Source organism: Salvelinus fontinalis, chromosome 17 (assembly GCF_029448725.1).
Source record: "Salvelinus fontinalis isolate EN_2023a chromosome 17, ASM2944872v1, whole genome shotgun sequence".
Lineage (NCBI taxonomy): Eukaryota > Metazoa > Chordata > Actinopteri > Salmoniformes > Salmonidae > Salvelinus > Salvelinus fontinalis.
The window spans coordinates 19,166,446-19,179,636 of NC_074681.1; the positions used below are offsets into that span (position 1 = coordinate 19,166,446).

Below are 13,191 nucleotides of genomic sequence, written 5' to 3' on the forward strand. Positions count from 1 at the left end.
GAGGGCTCTGTGTGAGCCTGGTGCCGACTCACCTGGGGTGACACGATAGTGCCCTGCCTGCTGCCTCGACTCCCTGAGGAACCCCCCCAGCACCGACTAGCATTGTGCCCTTTGCGGCCACAGATGGTACAGGGAATGGCCCCTCCTCCGGTCGCCCTAAGTGCAGCACCTCCCAGCTCCATGGGCGTCGGAGCGGCGGTGCTGGGGGATAGAAAGAACAGGCCCCAATCCGGACGTCCGCGGGCAGTCAGCAGGTTGTCCAGACAGATGGACAGGTCCACCAGCCGGTCCAATGTGAGGGTGGTGTCTCGGCAGGCCAACTCCCGACGGACGTCCTCGCACAGACTGCACCGGTAGTGATCGATCAGGGCCCTGTCGTTCCATCCCGCTCTGGCAAACAGGGTCCGGAAATCCAAAGCGAAATCCTGTGCGCTCCTTGTCCCCTGCCTCAGGTGGAACAGACGTTCACCCGTCGCTCGAGCCTCAGGCGGGTGGTCGAACACTGCCCGAAAGTGGCGGGTAAACTCTGCGTAATGGTCCAACGCCGCGTCTCCTTCACTCCATACAGTGTTGGCCCACTCCAGGGCTTTGCCTGAGAGGCAGGAGACGAGGGCGGACACGCTCTCACGCCCCGAAGGAGCCGGGTGGACGGTTGACAGGTAGAGCTCCAGCTGGAGTAGAAATTCCTGGCATCCGGCAGTCGTCCCATTATACTCCCTCGGGAGCGCGAGTCGAATCGCGCTGGGACCGGGTGAAAGAGGTGTGGACTGTGGGACATGCTGTAGTGGGGCTGGTGGAGGAGCTGGGAAACCTCCTTCTCTCTCCAAACGATCCATCGTCTGCAGCACGTGATCCATGGCGGTGCCCAGACGTTGCAACATGGTCGCGTGCTGCTGAACTCGCTCCCCCACTGTCACAGGGAGGGCGTCTGCTCCTGCTGACTCCATTCTTAGGTGAGTGATTCTGTAGATAGTCCTGTAGCTGGTGTAGAGAGTCAGGCGCAGGACAGCAGAATTGAGTAATCAACATATTTTACTCAAAATACAAAAAATACACAGCAACATAATGAGCCCACAAAACGGACCGATGTACAAAGAACAATCACTCACAAACAAAACATGGGGAACAGAGGGTTAAATAATAAACAAGTAATTGGTTGAGTGAAGCCAGGTGTGAAAGACAAAGACAGAACAAATGGAAAATGAAAATGGATCGGCGGTAGCTAGAAAGCCGGTGACTTCGACCACCGAACGCCGCCCGAACAAGGAGAGGGATCGACTTCGGCGGAAGTCGTGACACAAACCAAAACAAAGGCAGAGTCTTTTCATGCTTTGCTGACTTCAAAAATGCTTCTGACTTAATTTGGCATGAGGGCCTGCTATACAAATTGATGGAAAGTTGTGTTTTGGGAAAAACATACAACATTATAAAATCCATGTACACAACAACAAGTGTGCAGTTAAAATAGGCAAAAAACACACACATTTCTTTCCACATGGCCGTGGGGCGAGACAGGGATGTACCGTAAGCCCACGCTCTTCAACATATATATCAACGAATTACAGAGGACACTCGGACGGTCTGCAGAAACTGGCCTCAGCCTACTAGAATCTGAAGTCAAATGTCTACTGTTTGCTAATGTCTACTGTTTGCTGGTGCTTCTGTCCCCAACCAAGGAGGGCCTACAGCAGCACCTAGAAGTTCTGCACAGATTCTGTCAGACCTGGGCCCTGACAGTAAATCTCAGTAAGACAAAAATAATGGTGTTCTATAAAAGGTCCAGATGCCAGGACCACAAATACACATTCCATCTAGACACTGTTGCCCTAGATTTGATTGTATTTGATTTTAGAGCACACAAAAAACTATACATACCTCGGCCTAAACATCAGCACCACAGGTAACTTCCACAAAGCTGTGAACGATCTGAGAAACAAGAAGAGCCTTTCATGCTATCAACAGGAACATAACATGACATACCAATTAGGATCTGGCAAAAAATTATTGAATCAGTTATCGAACCCATTGCCCTTTATGGTTGTGAGGTCTGGGGTCTGCTCACCAACCAAGACTTCACAAAATGAGACACACACCAAATTGAGACATTGCTTGCAGAATTCTGCAAAAATATCCTCTGTGTGCAACGTAACCAACCAAATAATGCATGCAGAGCAGAATAAGGCCAATACCTGCTAATTATTAATATCCAGAAAATAGCTGTTCAACTCTACAACCACCTAAAAGGAAGCGATTTCCGAACCTTCCATAATAAAGCCATCACCTACAGAGAGATGAACCTGGAGAACAGTCCCCTAAGCAAGCTGGTCCTGGGACTCTGTTCACAAACACAAACAGACCCCACAGAGCCCCAGGACAGCAACACAAATAGACCAAACCAATAATGAGAAAACAAAAAGATTATTACGTGACACATTGGAAACAAATAACAAAAATTAGAGCAAACTAGAATGCTATTTGGCCCTAAACAGAGAGTACACAATGGAAGAATACCTGACCACTGTGACTGACCCAAAATGAAGTAAAGCTTTGACTATGTACAGACTCAGTGAGCATTGCTATTGTGAAAGGCCGCGAAAGGCAGACCTGGCTCCTAAGTGAAGACAGGCTATGTGTACACTGCCAACAAAATGAGGTGGAAACTGAGCTGACTTCCTAACATCCTGCCAAATGTATGACCATATTAGAGACACATATTTCCCTCAGATTACACAGACCCACAGAGAATTCCAAAACAAATCCAATTTTGATAAACTCCTATATCTATTGGGTGAAATATCACAGTGTGCCATCACAGCAGCAGGATTTTTGACCTGTTGCCACAAGAAAAGGGCAACCAGTTTATGTTTATTTATTTTCCCTTTTGTACTTTAACTATTTGCACTTCGCTACAACACTGTATATATACATAATAAAATGGCAATCATTGAAGAACAAACACCATTGTAAAGACAAACCATATTTATTTATTTTCCATTTTGTACTCTATCCATTTGCACATCGCTACAGCACTGTATATAGACATAATATGACATTTGAAATGTATTTATTCTTTTGGAATTTGTGTGAGTGTAATATTTACTGTTCATTTCACTTTTGTTTATCCATTTCACTTGCTTTGGCAATGTAAACATATGTTTCTCATACCAATAAATCCCCTTTAATTGAATTGAGATAGAGAGTGAGAGAGATAGAGAAAGAGAGAGAGGGGGATGGAGGGAGGGAAGATGGGAGAGAAAGAGATACACATTTAGAGTTGAATGATGCAAGATAAACACTAAGTTTAATTAAGCAGCAGTTATAACCAAACAATTTCCATTCATCTTTTCACGGCTTTTCTTTCTTTCAAGAAACAAACGTTTAGGCTGTCACAGAATCCTACTGGTGGCAGCGACTCTATGAAACTGAGACACACATTATAGACTTCACTCCCCCTCTCTCACTCTCCAGGATAACAGAGGGAAGATAGTGGGAAATTAGTTCATGCTCATTACAGGAGAGAAGGTGGGGGATAAGGGAGACATTTAACATTTGTCATTTAGCAGACCATCTTATCCAGAGCATCAACAGATTTTTCACTTAGTCTGCTCGGCTACCTGCCCTCGGAGAGAGCGCGCGAGAGAGAGAAGTATAGCTGAGGCACTGAGCAGAGAGACTTCCTTGATTGTGTATGGAGCTGTTTCAATTTGAAGGAATCTGTTCATTGTCAGACTGTTTGGTCTAGTGGCCACGAGGATTTCTTTACAGTCCCTCTACCTAAGGAATTGTTCACTTTACTGCTTAGATTCATTTGCTTTATTCTAAATCACCATATCCTTTCCACAGCTTTTTTTATGTTGAACTGTAGCATAGTCCTGAAAGACCTTTAAGGAGAGCTGTGAGGGACCTGTTAATCTCTCGTGGACAGACTACGTAAACATAAATGGTATCGAGCATCTGACCAAATTACGCAAGATTTTAGTTCTGGGTTAAAAGAGAATAGGGACCTGTAAGATTCTAACAAACCGGTAGCATAAAATTATACTTATCAATGTTTTATGTCTGTTGTTTCCTCCCACACCAATAAATATGAGAAAATCAACCAAACACTTAACTCAAACACGATACTGTGTAAGGTTCTGCTTTTCTTTTCTTAGTCAACCTTGTGTTCTTTTTCTTTGTGTTCTTGAATGTAGCCCTGTTTCTTTGTTCTGGAACGTAGCCCTGTCTTTCATTTTTGTTCATTGATTTCACCTGTGTTTGTTTGTCACCTGGTCTCATCAGCTCCCTATTTAGTTCAGTTCTTTCTGTGAGATATTGTTTGTTTTTGACTGCCTACCTGTGTTTGACCATTGCCTGCGACCACGATTCCTGCCTTCTGCGGCTTAATAAACATCTTAATAAACAAGGCTTAATAAACATCTTAATAAACAAGGCTTAATAAACATCTTAATAAAACAAGGCTTAATAAACATCTTAATAAACAAGGCTTAATAAACATCTTAATAAACAAGGCTTAATAAACATCTTAATAAACAAGGCTTAATAAACATCTTAATAAAACAAGGCTTAATAAACATCTTAATAAACAAGGCTTAATAAACATCTTAATAAACAAGGCTTAATAAACATCTTAATAAACAAGGCTTAATAAACATCTTAATAAAACAAGGCTTAATGAAACATCTTAATAAAACAAGGCTTAATAAACATCTTAATAAACAAGGCTTAATAAACATCTTAATAAACAAGGCTTAATAAACATCTTAATAAACAAGGCTTAATAAACATCTTAATAAACAAGGCTTAATAAACATCTTAATAAAACAAGGCTTAATGAAACATCTTAATAAAACAAGGCTTAATGAAACATCTTAATAAACAAGGCTTAATAAACATCTGCCGCGCTCTGCGTGTGAATCTTCACCTTTTTTCTCCCTGAGTATTCAGTACATAGTGTTTGCTTTCAATCTAAACAAAATAATTCTGAAATGATGAATATGGATGATGCTGTCCAATGTTCCCACCAGTGTTTGGTAGGAAAATACTATTTTTGTGAACCAGAGAGAACTGTTTAGACAGGTTGGAGGGTTTAGACACTCTCTCTCAATCATCACACACACACAATCAGTGAAACTGTTGCTATATCGATGGCAGTTTGGTCTGACTTCTAATTAGCATTCTGGACTAAACTTTAATCTCTGAGTGTTCCAATCCCTTGGCCAATCACAATGAAACTGACCCGATTGCTTTGAAGTGTGGCAAAACTGTTGGATCAGGGCTTGAGTTCAACCAATCATTGGCTTAACATAAATTCCCCTCGCTATAATCTGGTAGTTACAGATACTTACACACAATTGGTCATCAAACTCAAACAACGTCTGTCAGAGAGAAAAGAGTAGGGGAGGGGCGATCCCAAGAAATTAATAAAGATATGGGCAGTGTGTAACTGTTTTCTCTCCCTCGGCAGAAACGCCCCCGCTGTGTGACATAAATGGGTCGCTCAGACTCCGGCACACATCTGGCTTTGGGCGGGCCATATTAAATCTGACCAGCGGGGGTTAAGTGGCGGTGGATTGAGTCCGAAAGACAGCTATCCAGCCGAGGCCATATCTGAACGGTGGAAATGTCTGTCTCTGTGACCTGCCTGCAGATTCCGGGGTCAGAGTTCAATTAAATAATCCCCCTCATATGAAACACAGGATCCAGAGACCTACATGCTGCTCCTCCTGCTCCACACTCTCAACGTCAGCTCTGAGAGAAATAAACAAAACGTCATAAAGCACTCCTTATCCCTCAATAACTTTGAAGATGGTAAGGGGAACTCTGCTTCAGTCAAGGCTTTGTGTGAAATGCGTCCAGCTTTTGCCTGCTTGTCGGCCCATCAAGTTAAATGACCCTCAAAATCAGAGCATTGTCTTCCTAGTCACAAACTCCCTCGTCTTTCTCTCTCCTGTCTTCACCTTCCCTCTTTCAATCTTCCTCTTCCCTGTCTCTTTCCTGTCTCTTCCCTGTCTCAAACTGCTTCGTCACCCCCCGCCCCAACACTCCAGTTTAATATGCATCCCATCCGAGTCAAATGACAGGGAAAGTTTCACAGTTTCCTTGACCAGAAAATTACGACTGTGTGAGATTTACATGCTGAAATGTGATATGTGTTCGTCAATCATTAGTCTATACAATGAGGTGGTCTGTGCATCTCCTCACCCCAAATGAGATTCATACAGAGATGGCTCGTTGTGTGTGTGTGTTTGTGTGAGTGAGTATGCGTGCGTGCATACGTAAATGCGCTTGTGTGTATGTATGCGCACGTGTGTGTTTTAACCTGGCTGTCTGCTTCCCCTCTTTGGTCTCTGAAACTCTATGAAACCACGCTGGTTTATTTTCCTTTCCTTGAAGGAATAGAAATGTTTTCTCTCATGCGAGAAGTGTTCTCACTTACTGCTCTGAGCACGAGTGGAAACAGATGGCAACAGATGATGGGAGACAAAGTAGCTCTGTGTCTCTCTCTCTCTCTGTCTCTGTCTCTCTCTCTCTCTGTCTCTGTCTCTGTCTCTCTCTCTCTCTCTCTCTCTCTCTCTCTCTCTCTCTCTCTCTCTCTCTCTCTCTCTCTCTCTCTCTCTGTCTCTGTCTCTCTCTCTCTCTCTGTCTCTGTCTCTCTCTCTCTCTCTCTCTCTCTCTCTCTCTCTGTCTCTGTCTCTCTCTCTCTCTCTGTCTCTGTCTCTCTCTCTCTCTCTCTCTCTCTCTCTCTCTCTCTCTCTCTCTCTGTCTCTCTCTCTCTCTGTCTCTCTCAAATCAAATCAAATCAAATTGTATTGGTCACATAAAAATATATGGATGAGCGATGGCCGTGCAGCATAGGCAAGATGCAGTAGATGGTATAGAGTGCAGTATATACATATGAGAAGAGTAATGTAGGGTATGTAAACATTATATAAAGTGGCATTGTTTAAAGTGACTAGAGATACATTTATTACATCCAATTTTTCCATTATTAAAGTGGCTAGAGTTGAGTCAGTATGTTGGCAGCAGCCACTCAATGTTAGTGATGGCTGTTTAACAGTCTGATGGCCTTGAGATAGAAGCTGTTTTTCAGTCTCTCGGTCCCAGCTTTGATGCACCTGTACTGACCTCGCATTCTGGATGATAGCGGGGTATACAGGCAGTGGCTCGGGTGGTTGTTGTCCTTGATGATCTTTTTGGCCTTCCTGTGACATCGGGTGGTGTAGGTGTCCTGGAGGGCAGGTACTACCCTCTGGAGAGCCTTACGGTTGTGGGCGGACCAGTTGCCGTGCCAGGCGGTGATACAGCCCGAAAGGATGCTCTCGATTGTGCATCTGTAAAAGATTTTGAGTGTTTTCGGTGACAAGCCAAATCTCCTGAGGTTGAAGAGGTGGTGTTGCGCTTTCTTCACCACGCTGTCTGTGTGGGTGGACCATTTCAGTTTGTCCGTGATGTGTACGCCGAGGAACTTAAAACGTTCCACCTTCTCCACTACTGTCCCGTGGATGGGGGGTGCTCCATCTGCTGTTTCCTGAAGTCCACGATCATCTCCTTTGTTTTGTTGACGGTGAGTGAGGTTATTTTCCTGACACCACATTCAGAGGGCCCTCTCCTCCTCCCTGTAGGCCGTCTCGTCGTTGTTGGTAATCAAGCCTACCACTGTAGTATCGTCTCTCTCTCTCTCTCTCTCTGTCTCTCATACAAACACACACACACACACACACACACACACACACACACACACACACACACACACACACACACACACACACACACACACACACACACACACACACACACACACACACACACACACACACACACACACACACACACACACACTTAAACTCTTGAACACAGTGCACGTGGACATGCAAATACACATTTATGAAAACATACATACACATGCACGTACACACAATACTATGTGATTACTTTAATTTACACAAATCTTTAGTCAATTAAACACACACACATACAAGACACAAACACACACACACACACACCCTGACACGACCGCCCCACCATCCTCTAACCCCCCCAACCCTCTAACCTCCTCTCTCCCTTCCTCCCCCCCTCTCTCTCTCTGCAGTGGGAGGAGATCAGTGTGATGGATGAGAGGAACACTCCCATGCGTACCTACCAGGTGTGCAACGTGATGGAGGCCAGTCAGAATAACTGGCTGAGGACGCGACACATCGCCCGCGACGGAGCCCAGCGTGTCTACATCGAGATCAAGTTCACCCTCCGAGACTGTAACAGCCTGCCTGGAGTACCTGGCACCTGCAAAGAGGTCCGTCTGCTCATTGTTTATATTACTCTGTCCTGCCATGTCCACAATGTCCTGCGTATTGTTTACATTACTCTGTCCTGCCATGTTGACAATGTTCTGCTTATTGTTTACATTACTCTGTCCTGCCATGTTGACAATGTTCTGCTTATTGTTTACATTACTCTGTCCTGCCATGTTGACAATGTTCTGCTTATTGTTTACATTACTCTGTCCTGCCATGTTGACAATGTTCTGCTTATTGTTGACATTACTCTGTCCTGCCATGTTGACAATGTTCTGCTTATTGTTGACATTACTTTGTCCTGCCATGTCATCAATGTTCTGCTTATTATTTACATTACTCTGTCCTGCCATTTCGGCAAAGTTCTGCTTATCGTTTACATTACTCTGTCCTGCCATGTCGTCAATGTTCTGCTTATTGTTTACATTACTCTGTGCTGCCATGTTGACAATGTTCTGCTTATTGTTGACATTACTCTGTCCTACCATGTTGACAATGTTCTGCTTATTGTTTACATTACTCTGTCCTGCCATGTTGACAATGTTCTGCTTATTGTTTACATTACTCTGTCCTGCCATGTTGACAATGTTCTGCTTATTGTTTACATTACTCTGTCCTGCCATGTTGACAATGTTCTGCTTATTGTTTACATTATTCTGTCCTGCCATGTTGACAATGTTCTGCTTATTGTTTACATTACTCTGTCCTGCCATGTTGACAATGTTCTGCTTATTGTTTACATTATTCTGTCCTGCTATGTCGTCAATGTTCTTCTTGCTTTGTGTTTGATGAAGGTCATAGTTGACTGAAACATCACTTTTTTAATCTTAGCCTAACCAAAGTGTGCTATTTTAAGAGAGTGTCACACGCAAAAGAGGTGATCTTTCTGTTCAAGTGTTTTTCCATAGAATATGCTAAGGCATAGCAAAACGTTAATTATTCTTCAAATATGAATGTACATTTTTGTGTCGTCCATTCAGACTTTCAACATGTTCTACTATGAGTCTAACAACGCCAACTTGTGGTTCATCAAGGAGAGTCAGTACATCAAGATCGACACCATCGCTGCTGATGAGAGCTTCACACAGGTAAGTGGAAACACTCTGAATGTAGAGGTTACCTCTAACCACATATTTAGGATCAGCATACCCTACCCCCAATCCTAACAGGAACCATAAGGAGGATGCCAGAAAATCTGTCTCTTGACCTGTGATTACGGGCAATTTACATACAACTTACTACACATGTGGCAAAAACACAGCTGTGAAATAAAGCCTGACTATATCTTGTTTCTAGGTGGATGAAATAAACAGTGATGGAAAAAGGACCCAATTGTCATACTTGAGTAAAAGTAAAGATACCTTAATAGAAAATGACTCAAGTAAAAGTGAAAGTCATCCAGGACAATAATACTTGAGTAAATATACTTCAAAATTAAATGTAATTGATAAAATGTACTTAAGTATCAAAAGTAAAAGTATACATCATTTAAAATTCCTTATACCAGACAACACAATTTTTATTTATTTTAATTACGGATAGCCAGGGGCACACTCCAACACTTAGACATCATTTACAAACAAAACATTTGTGTTTAGTGAACCATTTTTTTGGACCATTTTCCTGTCTTGCTAAGCATTCAAAATGTAACAACTAAAAGTTGTCAAAGATTTAAAAAAAATAGGAAAGTACAGATACCAAACAAAACAACTTAATTAGTACTTCAAAGTACTTTTACTTAAGTACTTTACACCACTGGAAATAAATCCTGACTAAATCTTGTTTCTAGGTGGATGAAATAAACCCTGACTATATCTTGTTACTCTCCCTCTAGGTGGATGTGGGAGATCGTGTGATGAAACTCAACACAGAGGTCCGTGACATCAGTAACCTGAGTAAGAAGGGGTTCTACCTGGCCTTCCAGGACCTAGGGGCCTGCATCGCTCTGGTCTCTGTCAGGATCTTCTACAAGAAGTGTCCCCTCACCGTGCTCAACCTGGCCCAGTTCCCCGACACCGTCACGGGGGGCGACTCAGCCCTGGTGGAAGTGCGAGGGGTGTGTGTGAACGCCTCCCAGGACTTTGAGACTCCAAGGATGTACTGTAGCGCGGACGGGAGCTGGCTGGTGCCCATCGGGAGGTGTGTGTGCGAGCCAGGGTACGAGGAGCATAAGGATGGCTGCCAACGTAAGTGGTTCTAATGTGTGTGTGTGTGTGTGTGTGTGTGTGTGTGTGTGTGTGTGTGTGTGTGTGTGTGTGTGTGTGTGTGTGTGTGTGTGTGTGTGTGTGTGTGTGTGTGTGTGTGTGTGTGTGTGTGTGTGTGTGTGTGTGTGTGTGTGTGGTGGCTTGTGTTAATGGTGTAGGTCTGGATAAGAAGAACACAATGACCTACCTCAATGTGAATGGATACAATGTTTATAATGTGTATTGGTTTGTGCATGTGCTAGGATTCACTTTACATAGACAACCAACGTATAGTGCCACGGCAGTCATTTTGTCTCCAGAAGGCCCACCACACAACAGCCATGAGGTGGGCAGTGAATCTATTAGGAATCAGGTGATTACACTGTACTCTGCCTGGTGGTTCCTTATTGCGGGGTTTCCCAAACTTGATCCTGGGCCCCCTGCGTGCACGTTTTGGTTTTTGCCTTAGCACTACACAGCTGTTTAAAATAACATGATGATGATTAGTTCGTTATTTGAATCAGCTGTGTAGAGTTAGGGCAAAAATCCTGTGGATCCTGTTAGATTGGTCCTAGTGCCCTGTGGGTCCTGTTAGATGGGTCCTAGTGCCCAGTGGGTCCTGTTAGATAGGTCCTAGTGCCCTGTGGGTCCTGTTAGATGGGTCCTAGTGCCCTGTGTGTCCTGTTAGATGGGTCCTAGTGCCCTGTGGGTCCTGTTAGATGGGTCCTAGTGCCCTGTGTGTCCTGTTAGATGGGTCCTAGTGCCCAGTAGGTCCTGTTAGATGGGTCCTAGTGCCCTGTGGGTCCTGTTAGATGGGTCTTAGTGCCCTGTGGGTCCTGTTAGATGGGTCCTAGTGCCCTGTGGGTCCTGTTAGATGGGTCCTAGTGCTCGGTGGGTCCTGTTAGATGGGTCCTAGTGCCCCAGTGGGTCCTGTTAGATGGGTCCTAGTGCCCTGTGGGTCCTGTTAGATGGGTCCTAGTGCCCTGTGGGTCCTGTTAGATGGGTCCTAGTGCCCTGTGTGTCCTGTTAGATGGGTCCTAGTGCCCAGTGGGTCCTGTTAGATGGGTCCTAGTGCCCTGTGGGTCCTGTTAGATGGGTCTTAGTGCCCTGTGGATCTTGTTAGATGGGTCTTAGTGCCCTGTGGGTCCTGTTAGATGGGTCCTAGTGCCCAGTAGGTCCTGTTAGATGGGTCCTAGTGCCCTGTGGGTCCTGTTAGATGGGTCTTAGTGCCCTGTGGGTCCTGTTAGATGGGTCCTAGTGCCCTGTGGGTCCTGTTAGATGGGTCCTAGTGCCCAGTGGGTCCTGTTAGATGGGTCCTAGTGCCCCAGTGGGTCCTGTTAGATGGGTCCTAGTGCCCTGTGGGTCCTGTTAGATGGGTCCTAGTGCCCAGTGGGTCCTGTTAGATGGTTCTTAGTGCCCAGTGGGTCCTGTTAGATGGGTCCTAGTGCCCTGTGGGTCCTGTTAGATGGGTCCTAGTGCCCAGTGGGTCCTGTTAGATGGGTCCTAGTGCCCAGTGGGTCCTGTTAGATGGGTCCTAGTGCCCAGTGGGTCCTGTTAGATGGGTCCTAGTGCCCAGTGGGTCCTGTTAGATGGGTCCTAGTGCCCAGTGGGTCCTGTTAGATGGGTCCTAGTGCCCAGTGGGTCCTGATAGATGGGTCTTAGTGCCCTGTGGGTCCTGTTAGATGGGTCTTAGTGCCCTGTGGATCTTGTTAGATGGGTCTTAGTGCCCAGTGGGTCCTGTTAGATGGGTCCTAGTGCCCAGTGGATCTTGTTAGATGGGTCTTAGTGCCCTGTGGATCTTGTTAGATGGGTCTTAGTGCCCTGTGGGTCCTGTAAGATCTAGATCTACTGCTGTGTCGTTGGAGGCTGCTGAGGGGAGAAAGGCTCATAATAATGTCCGGAACAGAGTAAATGGAATGGCATCAAACACCTGGAAACCATGTTTTTGATGTATTTGATATCATTCCACTGATTCCAATCCAGCCGATAAAATGAGCCCATCTTCCCAAATGTAGGTGCCACCAACCTCCTGTGGTGTGTGCAGTACTGAGAATCTGTGCCAGAGAGAATCTGAATACAGAGAGACAGCAGCTCTGTGGGAAACAATGTGGTTTACCAGGAAGGAATGATAAAGATTGTGGGTATATGGGTTACTACACCCTGCTGTGTGTGTGTGTGTGTGTGTGTGTGTGTGTGTGTGTGTGTGTGTGTGTGTGTGTGTGTGTGTGTGTGTGTGTGTGTGTGTGTGTGTGTGTGTGTGTGTGTGTGTGTGTGTGTGTGTGTGTGTGTGTGTGTGTGTGTGTGTGTGTGTGTGTGTGTGTGTCAGAGTCTTAGGCAACCCCATATGCAGCGAGGATATTGTTCAAAGAGAAGGTTTGGGAATTGCTGGGAGGCAGTTTGTGTTATGAGTGTGTGTGTGTATGGACTTTTATCTGTGAGTGTGTGTGTCAGCAAAAGGAGAAGTGTGAGTCAGAACTAAGTGAGTGTTCCATTATTCCCTCTTTAGAGTGGGAGAGGGGATGCTTCAGGTTGCAGAGTATTGAGTTGTAAAACTCCACGGAGTGTGTGTGTGTGTGTGTGTTTGTGTGTGTGTCCCCTTGCTAGTGGCTGTCTAAGGCTCAGTTGTGAAAACTAAACCCCATGATACTCTATGTAGTTATGCTGTTTGTTTCTCCAGTACAATACAGCACAACATACACAAGCTTTCCCACCAG

The 13,191-nt window shown here is 44.9% G+C and overlaps 1 protein-coding gene across 6 annotated transcripts in view; it reads left to right on the forward strand.

Moving 5' to 3' along the window:
* Positions 1–13,191, forward strand: part of LOC129813911 (ephrin type-A receptor 3-like) — a 227,622-nt gene that overhangs the window by 61,415 nt on the left and 153,016 nt on the right. For all 6 annotated transcript variants that reach the window (XR_008753207.1, XR_008753206.1, XM_055866523.1 and 3 more), the window contains exons 3-5: positions 8,093–8,293; positions 9,275–9,382; positions 10,129–10,480. Coding sequence is in view for 4 of the 6 variants with exons in the window: in XM_055866523.1 (XP_055722498.1) it covers positions 8,093–8,293; positions 9,275–9,382; positions 10,129–10,480 (661 nt within the window). In the remaining 2 variants the exon portion in view is untranslated. The remainder of the gene's footprint in view (positions 1–8,092; positions 8,294–9,274; positions 9,383–10,128; positions 10,481–13,191) is intronic.